We start from the raw sequence: 27,268 nt of genomic DNA, 5'->3' as shown, positions 1-27,268 counted from the left end.
GTTTGATGGATAGGGGATTTAAAGCATGTCTCTCTCTCTCTCTTTTTTTTTTTCTTTCTTTTTTGAGATGAAGTCTCACTCTGTTGCCCAGGCAGGAGATGCAGTGAGTGATTGGCTCACTGCATCTCCACCTCCCAGGTTCCAGCGATTCTCCTGCCTCAGCCTCCCGAATAGCTGGAATTACAGGCACACACCACCATGCCTGGCTAATTTTTGTATTTCCAGTTGACACAGGGTTTCACCATGTTGGCCAGGCTGGTCTCGAACTCCTGACCTCAAGTGATCCGCCTGCCTCAGCCTCTCAAAGTGCTGGGATTACAGGTGTGAGCCTCTGAGGCTGGCCTCTTTTTTTCTTTTTTTTTTTTTTAATAGGTTTTACTCATTAATGTTTTAAAAATAATTACATGAGGAATTTTACTAATCAATATTTACTGACATTTACTACCGAAGCTATGCTTAGGAACACAAAACTAAACATTTAATCAGAAGATAGGCTTGATTTCTGGCTCTTTCTTATTAGCTGTGTGACTTTTTCCATTAAATGGAGCACTTTCAGTTTCTATTTCCTCATTTTTAACACATAAATTACTGTATCTCTGAGCTACCTTTTTCTTCAATTATTTATTCAGTAAGTATTTATTGCGAGCCTATTCTATTCTAAACAGTGTGGAAGATTCAAAAATCAGTAACAGCCCAAAGGAACTTTGTTTATATGCATATCAGTGATGTACATTATCTTCCAGTTTTCCCTGATTGGACACTTTCTACTGTCTGGTTTTGCTCAGTGGACACCGAAGTGGGTATCCAAGGCAGGCCACTGGGCGCAGGAAGAAAATACTAGAACTTTTATCCTTATTTACTCCTTGTCTTTTTTTCAGGATAACTGCATTTTGATAGTTTCAAACCTAGAGAAAAATTGCAAAAGTAGTATAAAGAACTCCCGGCTGGGCACAGTGGCTCACGCCTATAAACCCAGTACTTTGGGAGGCTGAGGCAGGCAGATCACCTGAGGTCAGGACCAGCCTAGCCAACATGGTGAAATCCCTATACTAAAAATACAAAAATGAACCAAGTGTAGTGGCACACACCTGCAGTCCCAGCTACTCGGGAGGCTGAGGCAGGAGAATCACTTGATCCCAGAAGGCAGAGGTTGCAGTGAGCCGAGATCACACCACTGCACTCCGGCCTGGGTGACAGAGCGAGACTCCATCTCAAAAAAAACAAAACAAAACAAAACAAAAAAGCACACTCCCATATATTCTTTACTGGATTCAACAGTTACTAAAACTTTCCCCAGTTGTGCCTTATTCTTCCTCACGACAGTACTGGGGTTTTCTTTCTTTCTCTCTCTCTGTCTCTCATATACACACACATACATATATACATATGTGTATGTATACATGTGTGCAAATACGTGTATGTATGCGTATGCATATATGTGTGTATATACATATGCATACATATGCACACCATCATGTTCCACATTGCCCTAAACACTTCAGTAAGTATATTCTAAAACAATAACATTCTCTCTTTTAACCATGGTATAATAATTAAAATCGAGAAATTTAGCACTGATACAGTATTATTATGTAATTCACAGTTCATATTCAAATTACATCAGTTTCCCAATAATGTTCTTCAAAACTATTTTTTTTTTTTCAGTTCAGAATAGCACATTGCCTGTGTTGTCATTTCTTTTTGGTTTCTTTAAATATGGAGGAGTTCTTAACATTTTTTAAGATACAGGTTAGCAATTTTGTAGAATTTCCCTGAATTTAATTTTGTCTGTATGATTAGATATAGATTGTACATTTTTGGCAGGAATACCACAGAAATGATGTGTGTTTCACAGTGCATGTGATGTCTATTATCTCATGACTAGCAGTGTCAACTTTGGTCATTTGGTGAAAGTGGCCTTCCATTTTTTGCCACTGATTTCACTTTTCAATTAAGTAATTTGTGGGATACGCTGAGGTTATGTAAATATTTTGTTCCTCATCAGACTTCTACCCCCTAGGTTTAGCATCCGGTCTTATCCTGTTATATATCCATATTTGGGTATGCTTTATAATGTATGTAATATATTGGCAGGTATATAATTTATGAATGAATATGCAGACATATGTAGAAGTAGTCTGGGTTTGTGTTCAATTTTTTTTAAAACTAATAGTATTGTATAATAAAACATGTTTGGAAACTGAATTGAATGAGATGGTCAGGCTGTTTTCTAGCTCTGGATTATTGAAACATTACAGGTTGTGTTTTGATGAGCAACCCCCACTGCCCCTTGTTCCCAGTGGCCACAGGCTTATTTCCAATATAAACTTGAATATTATTGCTTTTCAGGAATGTATGTATTTTCCTTTCTTCTTTTCATATTATGTTGTGTCATATCAGTATCTGATCAGTGAAGAAGGAAGAGGAGAGGCTTTTAGAAATGTGGCCAACTGTAGTGATGAAAGAATGTAAGGAAGATAGTATTTGCATGTATTTTATGCTAAGGCAATGTTATTACTACTTTAAAACAAGGGTTCAAAACCATTTCCTAGGAACACAACCGTAAAACCTCAGGAGCTTTGCAGGGTAGGGGAAGCCTAGGAGGAGAAGGCTTGGGGCTGAGACTGGTGGCAGTGTGTCCCAAGCTTTGGTCATTTGGGTACAACTTCTGTGAATGATCATGAAGTAACTTCCAGATACTTCCACATCTACATTATTATTGACTCCAACTTTTTTTGTGAGTCATCTTTACGTAGATCTTCTAATTAGCCTCCTTTTAGGGCACAAGATCTTTGAAATCATGGGTTAGATGTGTTGGTTTGTATTTAAAAATACACATTTATTTAATTTAATTCAAAAATCTAATAAAGCTTTCAGTACAACCTACAGTCATCTAACGTTAACACCAGCAGTGCAAAGCCTTCCCTTTGGAAAACCCATCTAGAAAACTCTGAATCTGAAGGACATTTACCAACTGTTTTTTGCCCTACAGAGGAGGAAGAAATATGAGGCAAAGGAGAATTCAGTTAGATTTTGTCTAGGTTAGGATTACCTGACCTCCATAAGGGAGACAGACCTGGTATCCTTTGGGTTGTCATGTTTATTAAATCTACACACGGACTGAAGATCTTTAACTCATTACTTTGCTTATTTATTTACTTTTTTGAGACAGGATCTCACTCTTTTGCCCAGGCTGGAGTATAGTGGCACAATTATAGCTCACTGCAGCCTCAACCTCCCAGGCTCAAGTGATCCTTCTGCTACAGCCTCCCAAGTAGCTGGAACTACAGTTGTCAGCCATCATACCCAGCTGATTTCCTAATTTTTTGTAGAGACGGTGTCTCGCTATGTTGCCAAGGATGGTCTCAAACTCTGTGACTCAAGCGATCCATTTGCCTAGGTCTCCCAAAGTGCTGGGATTACAGACATGAACCGCTGTGCCCAGCCTTTAGTTCCTTATTGTGTATATTTACATCAATGAATTATTTACAAATATTAACTAAGAACTGAGTTTCTTTAAAGTGTTATCATTACAGTTTTCCTACAGTACCTTCAGCCTGCTTCCTCAATTCTAGAGTCAGGCCAGCATCAAATGTGGACACATCGTTTTGTTAATTTGGGCTGCAATATATATGTAAGGATTAGGGAAAGACATAGGAGGTAATATCTACAAGGACAGAGTTGGGATTCTGTAGTTCAAAGAAGTCTATTGGAGATTTGTTCAACTCCGATATAGGAAACAAAGGAAGATAACAACGAATTTGGGGGACAAAGACTCAGCCAAGAGAAAACTATAGTTGTCCTCCCTACAAGACAATAGGCAGCATCTTAAATTATGAAAAATTATACACAGATTTTTTCTAAATTATTATTTTTACAATTTTTTTGCATTCTTAAAATGATCATGTTTTTGACTATTAACCTATAGGACTTTTGGTGTATAGTTAGTATTTTGGAAGTGTCTAGTAGAGATGCTAGAATAAATGGACATAAAACTTGCAAAGCTGGACAAATAAAAGTCACTGGAGGCAAGTAGAGATGGGAAACAATTCAGAAGAAAAGAATGAATCATTCTACTTCCGTCATGCTATTACTGAATAATTTAATTTGTTTGCGTTGAATTCTGTGCTTTTTCCTGCCCTGTACCCTGAATCTTCAGGAAGGAGCTCATTGCCAAGTTGGATCAGGCAGAAAAGGAGAAGGTGGATGCTGCTGAGCTGGTTCGGGAATTCGAGGCTCTGACGGAGGAGAATCGGACGTTGAGGTTGGCCCAGTCTCAATGTGTGGAACAACTGGAGAAACTTCGAATACAGTATCAGAAGAGGCAGGGCTCATCCTAACTTTAAATTTTTCAGTGTGAGCACATGAGGTGGATGACTGCCCTGTGCTGGCCAAAAGATTTTTATTTTAAACGAATAACGAGTCAGATCTATTGCTTCTCTGTATTACCCACATGGCAACTGTCTATGATGAATTTACTGCTTGCCAGCTTCTAGCTTGAGAGAAGGGATATTTTAAATGAGATCATTAATGTGAAACTATTACTAGTATATGTTTTTGGAGATCAGAATTATTTTCCAAAGATATATATATTTTTCTTTTTTAGGAAGATATGATCATGCCGTACAACAGGGTAGAAAAAGATAAAAATAGAATATTGACTGACCCACCTAAGAATCATGGGCTGAGCAGAGTTAAGCCATGCAACAAACCTGTAACACGTTCACTGTAGTTTCACATGTGTATTTTTTAAATTTCATGCCTTTAATATTTCAAATATGCTCAAATTTAAACTCTCAGAAACTTCTCTGCATGTATTTATATTCACCAGAGTATAAGCTTTTATACTCTGATTTTTATTCTTCAATGATTGATTGTACTAAGAATAAATGGTCACATATCCTAAAAGCTTGTTCATGAAATTATTAGCAGAAACTGTGTTTGTAACCAAAGCACATTTGCCAATGCTAACTAGCTGTTGTAATAATAAACAGATAAGGCTGCATTTGCTTCATGCCATGTGACCTTACAGTAAACATCTCTGCCTTTGCCTGTGTGTGTTCTGGGGGGAGGGGGGACATGGAAAAAGATTGTTTGGACATTATTTGGGTGAGTGCCCATGAAAACATCAGTGAACTTGTAACTATTGTTTTGGATTTAAGGAGATGTTTTAGATCAGTAACAGCTAATAGGAATATGCGAGTAAATTCAGAATTAAAACGATTTCTCCTTGTTCTACCTATCACCACATTTTCTCAAATTGAATTCTTTGTTTTATGTCCATTTCTATTCATGTAACTTCTTTTTCATTAAACATGGATCAAAACTGAACTGACAGTTTCTAGTTTGCTCCTTTCTTAACCTCCTTTGTGCTAGACGTTGGGATGACCTAGCCCTGGTCCAAAACTGGTTCTTAGCTGTATTTGCATATGCCAAAAAAAAGAAGCGAAGTTCCATTTCTTCCTTCCCTCCCTTCCTTCCTTCCTTCCTTCCTTCCTTCCTTCCTTCCTTCCTTCCTTCCTTCCTTCCTTCCTTCCTTCCTTCCCTCCTTCCTTCCTTTTCTTTCTTTTCTTTCTTTCTTTCATGGAGTCTCCCTCAGTCGCCCAGGCTGGAGTGCAGTGGCAAGATCTCAGCTCACTGCAACCTCTGCCTCCCAGGTTCAAGCGATTCTCCTGCCTCAGCCTCCCAATTAGCTGGGATTATGGGTGCCCGCCACCACGCCTGGCTAATTTTTGTATTTGTGGTAAAGATGGGGGTTTCACCATGTTGGCCAGGCTGGTCTCGAACTCCTGATCTTGGATGATCTGCCCACCTCGGCCTCCCAAAGTGCTGGGACTCCAGGCGTTAGCCACCGCACCTGGCCTAAAGTCCCATTTCTTAGAAAGACTGTGATTTCTCATATAAATAACTCAGAGCTTCAATACTGAATGTGATGCATTTGTATCTTGCAATATTTGCCCAAAAAACAGAAAAAAGGAATAATTCATTAAAACGACGACCTCAGATAAACCAATGGTTTTCAAACGGGGTGATTTTGCCCCCAGGGGACCTTTGACAGTGTCTGGAAATAGTTTTTGTTGCCACAGCTAGCATGAGGGGGTGCTACCGGTATCTAGAGGACCGAGGCCAGGATACTGCTAACCAGCCTGCCCAGAACAGCACCTGCAACAAAGAGTTGTCTGCCTCAATGTGACAATAGTGCTGAGATTGATGTGCTTTGGGATAGACAAGTCTTGGGACAGTTTGGTCAAATGTGAAGGGAGGCACGGTGCAGGGCCACAGGTTTTTTGCCACGTGGTGCAGAGCTGGGAGGCCCTTATGCATGTTGATCTTCAATTTCCTCATTTGTGAAATGAAGCTTTTTGATAGACCTCAAAGTTTTCAGGTTATGTGAGCCTATTCACCCTTACGCTGCTTTAACATTTGACCAAAGGTGGAAGTCTCCACTATTCTGGAAGAGCCTTCTGTTTCAGTGACCCGCCTCTTCTTTTTAGTATAACGCTAATAAACACCAGTATAAGGGAGGATTTGTTCACTAAGTTAATACAAATACAAAGTTAGCAGAATGGGAGGAAGATAGGTAAATTACTCATCTTTAACATAAGGTTAGTTTTTGAACACTGCTCGTCTGAAGACAGTTGCATATATTTACAGAATTCAAGCAGTCACAGTCCCTTCTAGAAAATGGGAAGCCGGGAAATATGGCTCCAAAATCTCTTTGCTTTACCAGAATGAAAATAGTTTAACAAAGTAAAAATATTTGAGCACAATTACTATTACATTAAGGAGTCACTGATAGTTTTCTTATCTTTGCTGGTGTTAGCGTGACTTTTTACTGTTTCCAAAAGATACATGTTTGTGACTCGAAAGCAAGCATTTCCCTAGGTGTATATATTTTAAGCAGATTTTTATTCATTAGAACATGAAAATATCTACTTTTGTAGCATGTCAGAGAAATCTTATGTCAGAAGGTGGAATTTCTTATGTTATCTGTCTTTTTTTTTCATTAATTTGACAAATTTCCACTAATCTTATTTACCACTGCATATTATCTATATAATGCAGACCATTTAAGAATTTTCTATCTTCAATTATATTTGCCATATTCTTGCTATTAGCAATAATGACGATATTATAGAGCATAAAAACGAGCACAGAAGTATTATGGTGTTAGTAGTAGTATAGTATTAGGATGAAGGTGCTTGCTTTAGAGATAGAATTAAGAGAAAATGTAACTCACATTATATTCTGTAATCGCTCTACTAAAGAATTTGCCATTTATGGGCCATTTATTTTGTGTCGACATGAAAAGAATGTGGCTACACGTAGCTAGAAAATTTATAACCTTTGGTATAGGCAGGACATGTTTCTCTATCTCATCCTGGTACCTGGGTTTGAGTGTATGATTAACTCCGTGCAAGTAAGGAACTAAATAAAAGAGATCTGGAACTGAAGTTCGACTCAACAAAAATTTATTGTACACTTAGCTAGTGCGGGGCAGAGCAACAGCAATAGAAGATGTAAAAATGACAAAGATAATGTGGTCCTAGCACATTTAGGGATGGATTGCACTAGACAGAGAATAGAGGCACAGGCAACTGATAGAAGGCTAATAGAAAAGCATGTGCAAGGCAAGTCTAAGAGCAGCAGCAATTGAAAGGGAGTAGCAGACTAAGAGGGATGGGAAAGACAGAATGGCAAGTAGACTCCGCAGGGCTTCGGATGGATTGCATGTGTGATTGAGGCAAGGAAGAGGAAGAGAAAGAATGACCCCCTTCTGTGCCAGACTATACTAGGTGCTTTGTATAGGCTGTATTATTTTAACCACCCGAGAGACAGCTGTGATTATTCCTTTTCTCCAAAACCAGAAACTAACATTGTATAATTTGTAGAAAGTTGTCAGAGTATTCAAGTGCAAAGTTTCATTCATTCATTAATTCACATAGTCAATATTTATTGAATGTCCACGCTCTGCCAGGCATCCTGGAAGATACCAGGGACACAAAAGTGAACACTAGAAACAAGGGTTCTATTGGGTTCTCAAGGAACCCTTAGTCTAGTAAGCGAGGTAGCTATTTATCTAAATACCCAAATGGGGTAGTTTTAAAACATATCAAAAAATTCCCATAAGAGGTAGAACCTCGTTTCTCTCCCCTTTAATGTGAGTTGGACTTAAAGACATGTTTTTGACAAATAGAGTCAAGCAGCAGTGACAACATGTGACTTCTGAGTCCAGGTCATGAAAGACATTGGAGCTTCCTTCCCACCTGCTCTCTCTTGGATCACTTGCCCTGGGGTGAGCCCGCTGCCACGGAGAAGCCCACAGGGTAAGGAACTGACACCTTTGGCCAACAACCACATAAGTGAACTTGGAAGCAGATCTGCCAGCCCCAGGCAAGACTTCCAATGTGCAGTCTGGCTGACATCTTGAGTGCAGCCTCATGAAAGTCTCTGAGTCAGAACCACCCAGCTAAACTGCCCCTGGTTCCCGATTCTCAGGAACTTTGAGGCAATAATACTGGTTTTAAGCTGCTAAGTTTGGGGTGATTTGTTTTGCAGCAATAGATAATGAAGACAACCACATAAATGAGATAAGTGACAAAATGTAGTTGATGAATGCACCTTAAAAACAGAATCTTGCCGGGTGCGGTGGCTCACGTCTGTAATCCCAGCACTTTGGGAGGCTGAGGCAGGTGGATCACCTGAGGTCAGGAGTTCAAGACCAGCCTGGCCAACATGGTGAAACCCTGTCTCTACTAAATATACAAACATTAGCCGGGCGTGGTGGTGGGCCTGTAATCCCAGCTACTTGGGAGGCTGAGGCAGGAGAATCGGTTGAACCCGGGAGGCAGAGGTTGCAGTGAGCCGAGATCACGCCATTGCACTCCAGCCTGGGCAAAAAGAGTGAAACTTCATCTCAAACAAACAAACAAACAAACACGGAATCTTACTGAGATAAGGGAGTCTGGGATGGCTTCTTAATGTAGTGTCTACTGAGCTAAGATCTAATGGATGAGTAAGAACTAAAGAGGCAAAGAAGACAGGTGGAGGAAGACAACGTAGACAGAGTGAAAACACGTGCAAAGGCCCTGGGGCATGCTCAAAGACCTGAAGGAAGGTGAGATTGGCTGAGCATGAAGTGGTTGGGAGAATATAGTATAAGGTACAGTTGTAGAATAGGGCAAGAACTTGAAGATCACATTAAGAATGTTGGCCTAAAAGCAAAGAGAAGCCATTGGAGAATTTTAAGCATATTACAGGGGTAACATGTTTTTTGCTAGGATAGCATGTTTTCAGAGTTTTCTGGCTGGGCACAGTGGCTCACACGTGTAATCCCAGCACTTCATGAGGCCGAGGTGCATGGATCACCTGAGGTCAGGAGTTTGAGACCAGCCTGGCCAATATGGTGAAACCTCATCTCTACTAAAAAAAAAAAAAAATGTAGCTGGGCATGGTGGTGTGCCTGTAATCCCAGCTACTTGGGAGACTGAGATGGGAGAACCACTTGAACCCAGGAGGTGGAGGTTGCAGTGAGTCGAGATCACGCCACTGCACTTCAGCCTGGGCATGACAGAGTAAGACTCAGTCTCAAAAGCGGGGGAAAAGAAAAAGGGGTTTTCTAAGTTACCTAACTTAAGTTGATTAGAGTGCTATCTAGGCTTATTCATACTATACATATTTAGGTAGACGGATAGTAGAAAGATGATAGGGTTGTTTAGATGGGGTTGTTACACACATTTTACTTGCGATGTCCTCAATGGTTGTTATTATTTTGTATTACAAGAAGGGAACCCCCTCAGACTGCATCCTCTCTCTCTTACTTTCCCAGAGGAAGAGCAAAACAGTTCTCAATGGCACATGGAGTTGCAGTGAGGCAGCACCCAGAGCCAGAGTCACCGCCGCCTGTGGTTTCTGGTGCTCCACATGTTCAGGGAAACTTCTCTAGCAGTGGGCTATAGAAATGGTCCCTGCAAGCATTGTCTTTGTAAGGTCATTTTAATGACTATTTTTCTCCTCAGGAAATAGGTAAGCCCTCAGCAGTATCAAATAGCTTGGCAGAATAAAAGGCAGATTGAGTCGGCCTCCGCTGTGACCATTAACATATTTAATTTGGTGACACCAAATAATCCTGCCTTTTATGAAAATGTCTACAATCCATCTTGTTTTTTACTGCTTTAGAGTTGACAGACTCCATATGGGAACAGAATACTCTTAAACAGAACTCTTAAAACCGTATTTTTCACCTCTCTGTTTTATTTATTTATTTATCTATCTATTTATTGAGACAGGGTCTTGCTCTGTCACCTAGGCTGGAGTGCAGTCGTGTGATCCCGGTTCTCTACAGCCTTGACCTCCTGGGCTCTAGCTATCCTCCCAAGTAGCTCAGATTGCAGGAATGCACCACCAGGCCCAGTTATTTTACAACTGGCCCAGGCTGGTCTTGAACTCCTGGGCTCAAGCAATCGTCCTGCCTTATCCTTCCAAAGTGCTGAAATTATAGGCATGAGCCACCACACCTGGCCTATCATTATTTTTTTTTATTTTTTATTTTTTTAATTTGAGACAGAGTCTCCCTCTGTCGTGAAGGCTGGAGAGCAATGGCACATTCTTGGCTCACTGCAACCTCCCCCTCCCGGGTTCAAGTAATTCTCCTGCCTCAGCTCCCGAGTAGCTGGGATTACAGACACACACCACCATGCCCGGTTAGTCTGTTGTATTTTTAGTAGAGACGGGGTTTCTCCATGTTGGTCAGTCTGGTCTTGAACTCCCCACCTCTGGTGATCCGCCCACCTCGGCCTCCCAAAGTGCTGGGATTACAGGTGTGAGCCACCGCGCCCAGTGCCTCTTATTTTTAAAGAATGAGAATAATCAGAGCTGGGAATGCAGCTCGCATCAAACATGAACACAGAAAAGGAAATGTACAAAGTGAGAGATGAAATCACTCACAAAGCAGATAGCATGAACTTCTAGATTCCTTGAATACCCTTCCAGTTCTAATCTCCTATGTTTTAATTCACTGGGAATATATTCCTTAATTTCTCATAATTACAAACAAATCCTCCTTAGAAGAAAAATTCATGCTTACGAGAGTATTCAGTTCCAGTGTTAAAATCGTATCTTTTCAGTTTTCTCTGAAACTTGGGAAATGTCTCTGTTCAGTCCTTTGTGTGTACTTCTCAGGCAGTGCTGAAGACAGAGAGATAAAAGGGATGGTGCTGACACGTAGATGACTGGGGCTGTGACAGGGACCATAAGCTGATGATCTGAGTCACACAAACTGGAAAACAAAGTTTTTCCCTAAGGAGATGGACTTTGAAAAACTTCTTATTGGCTGCTTTTGGATTAAGGCGTTTAGGACCAGCATTATGAGCAGAAGGACTCTGTGTATGAAGGAGAAACCAAGTTTTTCTACAGCCAAAGAGGAGGAATTCGCTTTTGCAAAACGTTTTACTGTTTTATCTGTCACTGAACATGTCTGGGCAGTGACTGTTCTCTCAGGTCTGAGTCCTGAAAAGTGAAAGGGAAAGAGATTGCAGGACAAGGTGAAATGATACACGAAACAACGTTTCCTTCAGCTTCTTATTTGCCTGCACATTTCTCATAAACGGAGTAAATGCTGAACAAGCTGACTTTCTCCCATCATTCCTGTAAATAAGGATATGACTCACAGACCTTGCAATCTCTAAAATGCCATAGATACTACAGTGATTTGATTATTTAAAAATAGCTGGGGAAAAAAACAGCAAGAAATTGGTCCTGGGTAAGTTAGGATGGATTCTTTTTTGTTTGTTTTTGTGTATCATTTAAATGGTTATTGTATCTCACCCTAAGTATTCTGACAACATCTAATTTGCCAAACAAATCTTAGGGATTTGTGAGTGCTGGAAACTAACAATATGAACGTTCTGGTCATATCTCAGATCCCAGGCAAAGAAACCCAAAAAACGAGAAACAGAAGACAACAAGACACAAGGCTCACCATGGAGTCACTGTGATCTGCGGGCAAATATGGATTTGGTTATATGATCTCCTTTTCTGTAAAGTAGAGAGAGGTAAGTGTCGACAGCACTTCAGTATGCTGACTCCCACCTCCAAATAACACAAGTGCTGGTAATAACAATAATTTATATTAAGCCTACTGAATGGCTTTTGTTGATCTTTAAGTAGCCGACCTAGAAATGGGAAATGAACGACCTCTTTATTATTAATCAAGTGTTAAAACTCCCCAAGTAGAACCATTTGTCAAACCTAGGTGTGAGTTTGAGATTCAGGATTAAGGTTCAAGTAGGGAATCTCCATTTACCCTGCATCTCAGTCTTACGCTGTATTAGTCAGGGTCTTGGGAGGAAAGTGGAGCACCCTTAAGAAGGGATGATAAAAAGAGAATGTAATGAAGGGATTATTATAAAGTTAGAGGAAGAGTTAAGGGAAATAAGAAGGGTTGATGAGGTCCGTGGGGTGAGTACTTCAGGAAGTCTTCCCTAGGCTTTCAAGAGCAAGCAAAGGACCACTGACATCCTCACAAACTTGTATTTTGCTGAGGGAGCTGGGCCACAGCTGACCTAGGGCTTAGCAGAAAATTTCTCTCTCCTTCTATCCTTCCATCCTCTCCTGGTGGCTCCCACTGGCCAAGCCCAACTACAAACCAGAGAACAAGGGAGCTTGGTTGCTGGGGTCCATACAACCAGTCTTTCAGAGTATAGAGCAGAGTGAAAGGGTGGAGAACGGATCTGCAGGGGAACATGGATAGTGTTGGACACAGACCACGGACAAACGAAAGAGATGGAAATGCTTCAGAAAAGAAAGCAGGATGGCCAGGTCGATGACTTTTTTTTTTTTGGAGATGGAGTCTTGCTTTGTCACCCAGGTTGGAATGCACTGGCACAGTGTTGGCTCACTGCAACCTCCTGGGTCCAAGCAATTCTCCTGCCTTAGCCTCCCTAGTAGCTGGGATTACAGGCGTGCACCATCACGCCCAGATAATTTTTTGTATTTTTTTTCTAGTAGAGATGGGGTTTCACCATGTTGGCCAGGCTGGTCTTGAACTCCTGACCTCAGATGATCCACCCACCTCGGCCTCCCAAAGTGTTGGGATTACAGGTGTGAACCACTGCACCTGGCCAGGCCTGTGATGTTAATAATGGGATCTTGTCTAGTGGTAAAGCCCCATTAAATGTCTGGAAATCTGAATCAGAAGGACTAGCAACTGTTTGTCCCTAGGAATGGATCAAAGGTAGGTCCTATGGATATGGCTTGTCTGTCCCCACCAAAACTCATGTTGACATTCGATCACGAATATGGTGGTGTTGAGAGGCGGGGCTTAGTGGGAGGTGTTTGGGCCAGGGGCATGGCCTTATGAATAATGCAGTTTTCTAGGTAGTGGGTTCTTGCTCTCATGAGACTGCATTAGTTCTTGTGGGAATGGATTAGTTCCCTAAAGTGTGAATTATTATAAAGCAAGGTTCCTGTTCTTGTTTGATCCTCTCTCTTCTCACTTGTCTTCTTCCCCTTTGACCTTCTCTGCCCTGCAATGTTACGACACAGAAGAACACCCTCACCAGAAGCCATGTCCATACTTTTGAACTTCCCACCCTGTAGAACCGTGGACTAAATACACTTCTTTCCTTTGTAAATTACCCAGTCTCATGTATTCTCTCATAGCAGGACAAAATGGACTAAGACAGTAGGGTTGCCAGGGAAAAGACAGGCACCCAGTTAAAACTGAATTTCAGAAGTTAGACAAACTTTTTTTTTTAGTATAAGTATATCCCACGCAATATTTGGGATATAAAGAACAACAATTCTTTAAGTATATCCCAAATATTGCACAGGATATACTTATGCTTAAAAGAGTTGTTGTTCATTTGAAATTCAATTTTAACTGGGCAACCCATATTTTTATAGATACAGTAATTCCTTCTCACTGAAGATATTAGAATTAGAATTTGAATATGGTATAGCATTTCTGAAATCTTGTTCTTTCAACACCAATGTTTGAAGTGTTAAGTATTTCCAAACAAACAAACAAACAAAGATAAACACTGTTTCATAGTCAAAGAAGTTTAAAAAACACTGGATTAAAAGAAAGTTAAATAGTTCTCACAGCTTTAGGATTTCTCCTGGGACTTAATGCTAACATGCATTGTGACAACAATAATAGTGTTTTTCCTTGCTTTATTTAAAAACCATCACAACAAAGAAACAGCCCAATATTCTGTTTCACTGTGACCATAAGTTTCCATTGAAATGCAGTTTAAATTTTAAAAAGTCATTTTGGTGTCAATCATGTTAAAGTGAAATTTTACTATTACTTCATAATCTTGCTTTAAGACTAAATTTATATTTATAAAGATGTTTTAAAGCTCTCTATAAATGTTTGTGAAGTAATAGCATTGTATTTAATAAGCTATTACATTGTTCACTTGATACTCGTTTTGCTTAGCTTAATATGAAGAATCAATTAAAACCAAATTATCATCTAAGCAGGGACAATCCTAGATTATTCGGAGAGAAAAATGAGGATAAAAACATTAGCTCTGTCTGCTTCTCAAGGTTATTTTTGGCAAGAAATGAAGTAATGTTGTGAAAGACTGTGCAAATATTACCGTGAGGATACAAATTACCCTCCCTGTAGAGTTGATGGGCTTTTCACAATTTTCTCCCTTTCTGGTCATAGGTATTTTATCTAATTTATTGTGCAGTCTGTAATTCCACCCTGTTGTGTGCAGTGGGAGTGAAAGGGAGTTACATGAGTTAGGATTAGAATTACTTGTGAAGGACAAAAACCTGCCAAATAATGGTGGCTTAAACAATGTAGAAGTTTCCTTTTCTCTCATGCAAAAGACTGGGATGTGTAGTCCTGGGCTGAAATAGAGGCTCTTCTCCATAAAATCTCCAGAGCCTCAAACTTCTTTGCCATGATTGAGCAATGTTCCTTAATCTCATGGTCCAAGATGGCGGCATATATGTTCCAGGCAACCAGAGGAGGAAGGAACAAAGAAGGGGCTGAAGCAGTGGGATGGTTGTCTGTCTTGGAAGCTGGCACAAGATACTTACAGTTACATGCTTGAAATGGTTAATTTTATGTATTGACTTGACTGGGCCACAGGATGCCCAGATATTTGGTCAACCAGTATTCTGCATGTGTCTGTGAGAGTATTTTTAGATGCAAATAACAATTGAATTGGCAGACTGAGAAAAGCATATTTTATATCCTAATGTGGGTGGGCCTCATTCAATCTACTGAAGACCTGAAGAGAACAAAAGGTTGACAAGTAAGAGAGTAAGAGAGAACTTTTCCTGCCTGACTGCCTTGACCCCGTGACATGGACTCTTTCTTGCCTTCAGTCTCAAACTAAAATATTGGTCTCCTCCTGGATCTTGAGCCTGCCAGCCTTTGGATTGGAACTACACCATGGCTCTTCTGGGTCTCCTGCTTGCTGGCTGCAGATTTTGGTACTTGTCAGCCTTCATAATCTCATGAGTCAATTCCTTATTACATATTGATATCTATCTATCTATCTATCTATCTATCTATCTATCTATCTATCATCTATCTGTATCAGTCAGTCATCAGTCACCTCTCTATCTCTTGGTTCTGTTTCTCTGGACAACACTGAGTAACACAATCCTATTGTCTGGAACTTAGTATGGAAGAAAGAGAGTGAGTATACGGGGTGAAATGTATGGGAGTGGAGCTAAAAGACTTTGCTGCAGGAGTGGAGTTCAAGTCATTCAGGGCAGTTGTGAGTCAGCAATAATGTTGGTGCAGTATTTTATTTCAGGAGCTGTTCAAGAGTATTGTCATTTTAGCAGTTTAGGTCTTCCATTTATCAAATTGAGTATAGTGCCTTCCTCTGTCCTATCAGATGAAAGTTTCTGAAAGATACTAATCATTTCCAAATTCCTTCATTTTTACTATCTATCCAGATTATTTTAAATACAATATCTCTATAAATAGCACTTTGTCCATTGAAATATGTTTGCGTTTATATGATTGTGTGTGTGTATGTGTGCGCGCACGTGCGCAAAACATGGAAATAGGATATTTGGTCTACCTTAATCCCTGGAGTAATGGTGATTACATTTGTACAGCAAGTAATAAACTCCCAAATTGTTGGCATTTCCTTTTTCTTATACTAGACAGAGTCAAGGGTGAAGGATGATAAATAAAAGTTTTGACAATAGTGCCAAATTACCTTCCTCAGTTCCTAGATCGGGGATTTTCAATCTAGGGGCGATGTCACTATAATTTAAGAGGTCTAGTCCTTGATTTCAGAAGCAGCTATCCAAGCTCTTATAAGAACTGACGATAGGAACTTGCCTGTCTTCTCAAGTTCTGTAAAAGAACCACTTATCCAAAGCTCTTGATGGTTATTGCTCAGCCATCTCTTGCCAGCTGTTCTTTCCATGTGCAGGGAGAGCATGGGAGTATGGAGCCTCAGTCTGGTTTGCTATTGTTAGGACATCAAAGTAATCATTAGGTAGAAAGTTGAATAAACATTTACTTTTGACTTTTAATTGGTTACTTTTTCCAAAAGTTTTACTTAGCAGCAAGACCAACTTCATAATTTGTGGGCCCCAGTGCAATGTGAAAATTTGGGGTCCCTTGTTTCAAAAAATATTAAGAATCTCAAGATAGTGACAGAGCTTTAAGGCCAATTCAGGGTCCTCCTGAGTGCAGGACTCTGTGTAACTGCACAGGTAGCAGAGCTAGGATGCAGATGCTGTTCAACATCATACATTTAGTACTTTGATGTCCCTGAATTCCTAACAAAACTATTACCTCCTCCCCTCCCCACCCAAGTCCCCAACTCTTCTGTTTTTTTCCAAAACTTTACTTATGTATAACACTATGAAACATGACAGGGTCTGATGAGAATTAATTGGCTTTAACCTAAGTTTTTTTCATTTTTATTTCTGAATATCAGCACTCACAGCCCCTTTCCCTATTTTCTGACTTAACCTAATACAACCTCATATCATACAAAGCTTCATAGTCCTGTATATGCATGTGGTGAATATTTGTGTGGCTATTTGCAGCCAATGGATTAGTATCAATAAATTGAGAGTATTCTTCAAAGATCCTAAGATTGAATATGAAAAAATGACCTGTAAGAATTAAGTCATTCACACGTAGCACAGATGAACTAATTACCAAGGGAGATGGCATATATCTGGATCGTAAAAGATTTATAAGGCAAATTAAAGGCATGTATTCGAATCAAAGTACTTTCTGATTGCTTTATTTCCTGCATTACTCTATTATCAGTGTCAGGGTTCTCCAGAGAAACAAAATCAATAGGATGTGTATAAATTTCCTACATGGAATATGGTTTGGTTATGTAGGAAATACAGAAGGATGAGTGAGTAGAATTACATGTGAGGAACTGGCTCCCATGATTATGAAAGTGGGAAAGTTCAAAGATCTGGAGGTGAGTCAGCAAGCCTGGCTAGAGACCCACGCTGGCAGGCTCAAGACGGAGGAGGAGCTGATGTCCCAATTTGAAGGTAGCCAGGCAGCCAGAATTCTCTCTTACTTAGGGAACAGTAGTCTTTTTGTTTTATTCAGGCCTTCGAATGATTGGATGAGGTCCGCCCACACTGGAAAGGGCAATCTGTTTTATTTGGTCTGCCTGTTGAAATGCCAATCTCACTCAACAATACCCCCCCAAGAAACACCCACAATGTTTGACCAAATACCTGGGGACCCCATGGCCCAGTCAAGTTGACACATGAAATTAAGGTATCACAGATCTCCTGTTGTCACAACTCTGCATAGCACTTAAAATTTCTGGTTTCATACTTGATACAGAAAATTAGCTACTGTTCATCATTTGTTTAATTCTACACCTGGCCATAACTTAAGATTAATTAGAACAAAGTTTGATTAGAACGAAATATTTAATTAGATGTAAATTCTTGCATTAGGTGGTTGCTTCATGCTAGGTACAGGTTAGGACTGCAAAGATGACTACAAATGGCTGATTACTACAAAGGACATTATAGTAATTTTATTTTTATTTTTATTATTTTTTTGAAATGGAGTTTTGCTCGTTGCCACGGCTGGAGTGCAATGGCACGATCTTGGCTCACTGCAACCTCCGCCTCCCGGTTCAAGTGAGTTTCCTGCCTCAGCTTCCCTAGTAGCTGGGATTACAGGCACTCATCACCATGCCCAGCTATTATTTTGTACTTTTAGCAGAGACAGGGTTTCACCATATTGGTCAGGCTGGTCTTGAACTCCTGACCTCAGGTGATCCACCCGCCTCAGCCCACCAAAGTGTTGGGATTACAGGTGCGAGCCACTGAACCTGGCAGGACATTGGTTTAGAAGCAGCTTTTTAAAGTGGATTTCATCTGAGAGTTGCTTCCTATACTTTCAGTCCTTCTTGTCAGAGATGTGATTTATTTTCTCTTGTGATTGCACTTTTAAAGTTGGAAGCCTATGAATGCCATCAGCACTACTATGTGGAATATGGTTTGGTCATGTAGGAAATGCAGAAGACTGAGTGAGTGGAATTACACAAAAGTGGATCAGAAAGCAGCAATGGTCATAGACATCAGCCTCAGTGAGGCAACAGGAGTTGGAAGGAGTAAACTGAGGAAAAAATCAGAAGAATACTGGATGGAGCAGACAGAGTGAGACTGAATAGGACAAGGGTGAGGTGGGCCGAGACAGCTGGTCACATTCAGCTCTAAATTCTTGAAGAAGTAGTTTAGACTACACCAAGGATGGGAGATAAAAACCAGCCTAGAGCTTAGAGAAGTTAGATGTGGCAAGGGAAATAAGAACTGTCATTGCTGAATTCCTTGAGAAAAAAGTGTGAAGAAGAGGCTTGTGGTCTCAAAGACATTGCATGCATGAGTCAGAACAAGCTTGAGCTAAAAGAAAGATTTGATTAATGAATCAAATATTAATCCCACATTTTCTATTTCAAGTGTTTTTTTTCCAACTATTCTGTGTGGAATGTCTTCGCTCTCTTTCATGACCTTATTATTATTAACTCCTGTTAACTCTCAGGTCTCAGTCTTGCTGTTACTTCCTCCCCAGAAGTCTCCTTTAACCCCTAAAGACTGGGCTTGATGCCTTTCCCCTGTGTTCTCATGTCACCCTACTCTAGAACTTATGTCACTGATTTAAATTGCTTTCTGGTCAGGCGCGGTGGCTGACACCTGTAATCCCAGCACTTTAGGAGGCAGACGCAGGCGGGTCACGAGGTCAGGAGTTCGAGACCAGCCTGACCAACATGGTGAAACCCCGTCTCTACTTAAAATACAAAAATTAGCCAGGCATGATGGTGGGGGCCTGTGGTTCCAGCTACTTGGGAGGCTGAGGCAGGAGAATTGCTCGAACCCAGGAGGCGGAGGTTGCAGCCAGCCAAGATCGCGCCATTGCACTCCAGCCTGGGTGACAGAGTGAGGCTCCATAAAACGAAATTGCTTTCTGACATGTCTGTTTTCCTGAATGAGTTGGGAGCTCCTTCATGACAATAGCTGTTTCTTGTTTAAAGTCATATCCCCAGAAACTACAAGCTTAGTAGATATTTGCTACGTGAAAGAGAGAATAAAAGAATGAATGAGGACTTGATTCCTGTACTCCCAACAGCATTTAAGACACTGTGCTGAGTATTGGGTAAGGGGCCATCAAGAAGGGTGAGGTAGAGGTTGTGGTGAAACCAAAAAATTGAACACTGTTCCTGGCTTCAGAGAATGTGTAGTCTAGTAACAATTGTGAATAACGGTGTAATACAAGACATGTGACATAACAGAGTACTACAACACAAGACAAGAGAATAGGATTGCCATATTTAGCAAATAAAAATACAGGATGCCCAGTTAAATTTGAATTTCAGGTAGGCAACAAATAGTATGTATATATCTCATGGACTATTTGGGAGATACTAATACTAAAAAATATTCATTACTTATTAAAATTCAAATTTGATTGGCTATCCTGTATTTTATCAACCCTAAATGAGAAGAACTGGGGCCGTAAGAGATTGCTTTTGTTTTTGTTTTTTCATTTTTTCAGGGATTGAGTGGAGGTATTAGAGAAAGGTAAATGGTTTGGGAAATGTTTTCTGGAAAAGATAGGAACTGAGTTGAGTTGCAAAGATCACAAGACAAAATGTGAGGAGGTGCAGTTCTGGTAGAAGAAACCTCAAATGAAAAGGTGAGACTGTGGCAGGATCAGAGACTGGCTGATGTCTGGTTTGGCCAGAGTGTGAAAGGGTGGTGAGAAACCCAACTAGAGGGTTGGGCAGGGCTTGGTGACTCCTTATGTTCCAAAGCCTCAGTCTCCTGGGCACCCTGCCCCCTTCGCCTTGGCCACACTTTGTGAACAAGCAGAACTAGATCTTTCTGCCTGGGCCAATGTTTTATCCTTACCTAGTTAATTAGGCTTGAACATTAGTCTCTCTCTGGAAATAGTGAAGAAGAAACACCAGGAGCATTTTGCAAGGGTCATACATTGCTCAATGTTTGCGTTTTTTAAAAAAACACTGGTGTCAAAACAGCATGTCTAGCAAAGTTGAGGGAAAAGTGAAAACTAATGATGACTTATCAAAACAAGATGTGATGGTGTGGGAAATGTTATTAACTTCTACGGCATTTGTAATTTTCGTCTTTCTCTTCTGTTATAACATATGTTTAGCACTATATAGTAAATATGGAATAAAACAGATATAAATAGCTTATTTGTAATCTAAGAAGAGGGGGAAATGTTTATATAATAAAGTTGGGCACCTACTGTGTTCCAGGTGGCAACATATGTTATTTCTCTTAATCTTCACAACAATACTATAATACTATGGTATACACTCTGATGATTTTAATGTGCATCTTGCTGAATTTCACAATGTTTATTTGCTCATCTATGATCACTCGACTAGCAATTGATTATTTTGAAATTCAAATCTGGTTTGACTTCAACATCTATTTTGTTTCAATTTACCACACCTATAGATAGGTACTCACAGATAAACAATAATTATGATGCAGTTATGGCAGATTCACTGTGGGAACAGACAGGAGGGAGCATCTAATTCTGTCTTGTGGACATCAAGGGTGGCTTTGGAAGGAGCTGATACTTGAGTGGTGATTGATGAAAATGATCTCATTTTCTAATAAGGTTAATAACAGGCAATGCATGAAACATATTCACAAGTAAGAGAAATATTAATAGTTTGTAAAACACACGTATTTCATCCTAATAAGCTCTCATTAGGTTTCTGTAACCTTTTATTAAATGTTCCACACTAATCACATTGATAACAAACAGAAATTCTTTTTTTTTTTTTTTTTTTTTTGGAGACGGAGTTTTGCCCTTGTTGCCCAGGCTGGAGTGCAATGGCACCATCTTGGCTCCCGGCAACCTCTGCCTCCTGGGTTCAAGCGATTCTCCTGCCTCAGCCTCCTGAGTAGCTGGGATTATAGGTATGCACCACCACGCCCGGCTAATTTTGTATTTTTAGTAGAGACGGGGTTTCTCCATGTTGGTCAGGCTTGTCTCGAACTCCCGACCTCAGATGATCCACTCACCTCGGCCTCCCAAAGTGCTGGGATTATAGGCGTGAGCCACCGCGCCCAGCCAACAAACACAAATTCTTATACTTGCTACCACAAACATCATTAGTCATATTTATTAAATGGTGATTATTTATTAAATTAAATTAAATAATTAAATCTTCATTAAATCATTAAAACCTTCAGCCACTTACATGATTATAGTTTGGTGCTGTTTTTGCCAAAACACTACACATTCTACATAGAAATACGTCTAAAACTTTTTTTATAATTCTATAAACTACACGAATGGTTATACAGTTGAGTTGACTAAATTCCTCCCGCATAATTATTTCAATTACATAAAATATTACTTACATAACTGGAATGGTATTATAGCTATAAAATACTAAAGTCTGTAATTACATAAAATTACATTCAGTAAAAAGAAAGGCCTAAAATTTTAGCAACATACTCTCTAGAGAAAAGCTGAACAGTTGTGTTCCTATAATTTTTAAAATACAATTGTAAAAATAAAAACTAAAAACAAAATTTTTCAAAATTTTGCTGTCTCAAAAGACATTAGTCAAATTTTAATAAAAACATTGGTTTGTTTTGCATACACTCCGATGAGGTGAACTAATATTATCCTCTTTTAAACCAAATTTTGTTCGCAAATCTTCTCTCCAAGAAGCCCCCTAAACAGATCTCACTTTCCTTTTGGTAATGCTTACTTACGAATTGTTAGCAACTTACTTATATTGTTACAGGTAGTTAGATAGGCATGAGTGGGGCAGGAGAGGGCTCTTCCCCCACCCACTAGGAATGTCCGGGGATGGTTTGACAATTATCACACTGACTCTCTAGCAATGATAATTCAGCAGCCAGTGCCAGGGAGAGACAAGCTCCTGATGATCCACAGCTGTTAACATTAAAGTGTTAATTGAATGTAGATGCCAGGGAAAGCAGCTTCCTGGGCATGTACACAAAGAGACAAGTTGGCGGAGTATGACCTTCCGGAGCACTCCACCGGAAAAAAGGGAAGGCAGGATCAGAAGGGCCTAGGTACAACTTCCTGAACTCTCTGTGCGCTCAATTCCCAGAAGTAAGGAGGGCACTGCGCATGCGGGAAGCCCACCCTAAGGGAAGAACTACGGGAACGGGAACGTGGCAAGCCTGTAAAGCCCTAGGATCAAGGTTAAAGCTCTCTTTTTGACCTTCAGGCACCCTCTTGGGTTTTTTACAAGTGAATTTTCTTTTCTGTTTTAAAGAGTTTTAAATAAACTTCCACTCCTGTGCTGAAACTTGCCTTGGTCTTTTTTTCTGCTTTATGCTCCTCAGTCGAATTCGTTCTTCTGAGGACGCAAGAATTGAAGTTGCTGCAGAAGCCTATGGATTCACCACTAGTAAATCGGAGTAACCGCTGGGAACAATAGGTTGCCTTAGAAGCTTGGCAGGTTGTTTTTGTTTTTTTGTTTTTGATACGAGGTCTCACTTTGTCGCCCAGGCTGGAATGCAGTGGTGCAATCTCGGCTCTCTGCAACCTCTGCCTCCCGGGCTCAAGTGATCCTCCCACCTCAGCCTCCCGAGTACCTGGGACTGCAGGCATGCACCACCACACCCGGCTAATTTTTATTTTTATTTTGTATTTTTGGTAGAGTTGAGGTTTCACCATGTTCCCAGCTGGTCTTTAACTCTTGAGGTGAGGTAATCCGCCCACCTCAGCCTCCCAAAGTGCTGAGATTACAGACGTGAGCCATCGTGCCTAGGCTTGCAAGTCGTTTTTTGCTCAACAGAAAAAGCTATTCAAAAATGTCCAGGACTCTGTTATTTACTCAGCAAGCTTACAAAGCCATCTTTGATTGACTGATTCTTTGACAATGACTATATGGATGACACAGGAAGGATGCAATTCTGGCCTTGCAGAGAAAACTTGCAAGGAAAGGAACATGTTTGAATTTCAGATGTGTTTCTCAATGAATCACGTAAGTTCGCTGTTTATATTCATTAAAGAATACATTTTAAATGAGGATAAAATTACAACTTTCATGCAATGTAAAATAAACATGTGTCAAAGATTTTATTTAACACAGGAATTAATACGGTGATAAATAGATGTTGCAAGGAGTTCAAAAGAGAACCACACATTTATGGTCAAATAAGGAATGTGAAATGCATTTACAAACAAATGCAAAACTGGCAAAACTGGTCAATATCCACACAAACCCAATTTGCATTTTCATGGACAGAGATTATTTGCATTCCGATCAATTTTCTCCAATGTAACTTCTGTGTCTAAAGAGTTGTGAAATAGACCAGTCAGAGGCAAAGGCACAGATAACCCAGATGGATGAGCGAGACAAAGTCTTTCACCCTTTTTCTCTACATGTTGTTTCTTTATCAGGGTGATTTTGGTGAATCTGGCACCTTTTTAATGATTAATAAATCAAGATCCAGAAATTATTGAATAAAATTAAGTACTGGGGGCTGTAGGGGGAAAACATTTCTCTCTACTCTGCATATCTTTTAGCTGGGGCAGATTCCTGCAACAAAAGACTGATTAACGAGGGAAAAACAGATGTTTCATAACATGTATATCTTCTGTATACCTGGGAGAAACTTAGAGAAATGAGCAAATCTCAAAGACATGGCTTGGAATTCAGGCTTAAATTCTATCTTCCACTGAAACAAAGACAGAAGGGTGAGGGGGCTCTTTTACCAAGGACCCGCCAACATGGGCCGCGTTCTCACCAAAACCGTGAAGAAGGCGGCCCGGGTCATCATAGAGAAGTACTACACGCGCCTGGGCAACGACTTCCACACGAACAAGCGCGTGTGCGAGGAGATCGCCATTATCCCCAGCAAGAACCTCCGCAACAAGATAGCAGGCTATGTCACCCATCTGATGAAGCGGATTCAGAGAGGCCCTGTAAGAGGTATCTCCATCAAGCTGCAGGAGGAGGAGAGAGAAAGGAGAGACAATTACGTTCCTGAGGTCTCAGCCCTGGATCAGGAGATAATTGAAGTAGATCCTGACACTAAGGAAATGCTGAAGCTTTTGGACTTCGGCAGTCTGTCCAACCTGCAGGTGACGCGGCCTACAGTTGGGATGAATTTCAAAACGCCTCGGGGACCTGTTTGAATTTTTTCTGCAGTGCTGTATTATTTTCAATAAATCTGGGACAACAGCCAGAAAAAAAAAAAAAAAAAAGGGTGAGGGGAAGGCCAGTTATGGTGAGACGCCCAGGAGAACACAGTAAGCAAAGGTAAAGTTTGTTATGCAGATCTAAATTGGTGCCTTCTCCACTGAGTCTCTGATGATTTATTCATCCTTCTCATCCCAGTACGGAGAGGAAGACACTTACAAATGGAGATTTCCTTTACAGATATAAATTTTTCTTACATAAGGGTAACTTTTACTCTGTTTTCAGAGCTTCTCCTGTGTCTGCAGTTTCTCAAAATCATCAGCTCAAAATAATCTTTATGCCAAACAGGCATATTTTTATCTCCTACAGGTCAAAGATTCAAGAGTTTGGGAATGAAATTCATTTTGGATAATAACGTAAAAATCAAGGTTTCTTTTGAGGCATGGCATTAACTAATTACAATTTGACACAAAAACAGAACCATCATTCTATTTTCTGTACATGGTCCATGAAATACAATATAAGCATTTGGAATGATTTGGGTAAATTATCCAACTACCAGCAATCTCCTTATAACTCACAGATCCCCCTCTATAATAATCACAATGATAATAACAGCAATCATAATAAAAACTGTGACACCTGAGTCTTTTTTATCCCTTAACAGATGCCAGACACTGTGCTAGGGGTTTTAACTATAATTTCTTAAATTTAATTTTCATAATACCACACACAGTGGATATAATTATGCTGATTTGTGAAATAGCAGTTCATGCCTTTCTTCCTCTCAGCCCCTCTTTTCAATAAGGAAAAAAAATTAAGCAAATTTCACTGCATGATCTCAATTATAGTATTTCAAAAGCATGGTTCAGGGAACTAAACAGCTGTCCTTCTTTGGCTATAGTTTCCTCAATAACTTGACTTCTTTCCCCTCTGTTTGAAAAGTTATATATAGCTTTATGTAATCACTGATGTTTAATTTCTGTGAAATGCTTTAAAAAACTCACAAGGTATAAAACTCTCATTTATTCCCCTTTTATAAGTGGAAAGACTTGAAGAGGACTTGAGTCCTTTGCTTTTACAGAGTTAGAGTCTAGAACTGTTGATTTCTAGCCGTTCAGAGAGAAAACATCTGAAAGAGTCATGCAATGAAATCACAAAGTAAACATTGTTTGGGGAACTAAGATAGTATCTAGACTACCCACACTGAAAAGCTAATTTATGTCTACACTTACTTTCTTCTTTGCACTCCTCTCTCTTCTTCTTCTTTGTCTTTGTTCTCTTTATCCACTTCATATGCTGCAAGAGTCATTTAGTACCTGACTACACAAAAAGAAATGTGCTGAATTTGACTTTCTTTTTTGCATACACTAGGGAACTAATTTTAGTGTATGTTGCATTATTTTATAAATGACCTTTTTTGACTGTCCTATAGTTAGAGTTCTAAACTCTCGCTATCTTGCTGTGTGTTTTTATTTCCCTGCTTTGCATTGTGGCAAAAAGAAAGCAAAAAGCCATCACTACACTAGGGGCACCCCCTAAATAAAGACGGCTTTTCCCAGGTCTGACTGTGACTTTCCCCCACCCCACTAATGGAAGAGGTTAGAAAAAGGAAGTAGCATGAGTCATTGCTATTGCCACACCCTCAGGAAAACCCCTGCTCCATCTTCCTCTTGTGCTACGATGACTCTTTCTAGCCAAGGTCCTGGGTCACAGGAGCAAAGTTTTCAAAACGTACTCACCGGTTTCTGGAGGAATGCAGCGTTGATTTGATTGACAACAACAAGAACAGAAACAAGGTTAGATACCAAAAAATAAAAAATAAAAAATTATTTGACTGAAAAACAGAAGAATGGGTCTGATCCAAAATTCATTTACGAGCTGGTTGTTTGAAAGTGAAACCGTTTCCATTTTTTACGTATACATCCTCGATGATTGTTAGGACTGCTAGACTATCCACTCAAGCATATCCTACACCCAAATGGCTGAGGTGTGTGTAATACTGTTTCTGTGGGGAAGGTTCAGCTGACTTTCCCGTTTGGTTACCAAGGACATGTTTTCCCATCCTTCACCAGGGTTCTAACAGCTGGTGGGGTGATGTTCCTTTAGCCATTTGGCTGGGCAATGAGAATAGGACTTCTGGAGACAAAAATACTTGCTGCAGAGATAAGTCTGGGAAGGAAGAGGGGAAAACCCTGATTTCTGTTGTGGACGAGAGAAGGTGATTTTGATATGGGCAGAAGACAGGGAAATACTGGGTAGAAGAGGGTGGTTCCCCGGCAAAGTCCCCACCCTCAAGCCTGGAGACCCGTGGCCCTAAGTGGGAACAGGCATTGCATGCCCCAAAAGTTGCCTTTTGGTTCACTGTGCCCCCCTATCCTGTACCCATATAAACCCTGAACCCCAGGCTCCAGAAGCAGATGAGCAGATGAGGAGACAAGCAGACAAACGGCACAGCAGAGAAAGACAGAAGAGAAGGAACATCTGAACGCCAAGAGAACATCAGCCGGGGGTGGTTAGAGGGGAGTTCGGCTGCTGGACGGCCAAAGTCCAGGAAAGATCATCTTCCCAGTCCATCCCCCTCCCAGCTCCCCATCCATCCTGCTGAGAGCCAT

General features: G+C 40.3%; 1 protein-coding gene and 2 pseudogenes across 4 annotated transcripts in view; 2 read left to right on the top strand and 1 right to left on the bottom strand.

The window, feature by feature from the left end:
* The window catches only part of LOC104663649 (MAP3K7 C-terminal-like protein), a 72,597-nt gene extending 67,266 nt beyond the window's left edge, over nucleotides 1-5,331 (top strand). For all 3 annotated transcript variants that reach the window (XM_010364927.2, XM_030915876.1, XM_030915877.1), the window contains one exon: nucleotides 4,160-5,331. In XM_010364927.2, the coding sequence (XP_010363229.1) occupies nucleotides 4,160-4,340 (181 nt within the window). In that variant the 3' untranslated portion in view covers nucleotides 4,341-5,331. The remainder of the gene's footprint in view (nucleotides 1-4,159) is intronic.
* A 4,460-nt stretch (nucleotides 5,332-9,791) lies between these two features.
* LOC115893118 lies at nucleotides 9,792-9,984 on the bottom strand (annotated as a pseudogene).
* A 14,235-nt stretch (nucleotides 9,985-24,219) lies between these two features.
* On the top strand, nucleotides 24,220-24,721 carry LOC104663647 (annotated as a pseudogene). The gene has a single exon (XR_748161.2). The product of XR_748161.2 is annotated as a 40S ribosomal protein S17 pseudogene (transcript).
* Nucleotides 24,722-27,268: the final 2,547 nt, after the last annotated feature.

Source organism: Rhinopithecus roxellana, chromosome 13 (genome assembly GCF_007565055.1).
Source record: "Rhinopithecus roxellana isolate Shanxi Qingling chromosome 13, ASM756505v1, whole genome shotgun sequence".
NCBI lineage: Eukaryota > Metazoa > Chordata > Mammalia > Primates > Cercopithecidae > Rhinopithecus > Rhinopithecus roxellana.
This window is presented reverse-complemented; position numbering and strand designations above follow the sequence as displayed.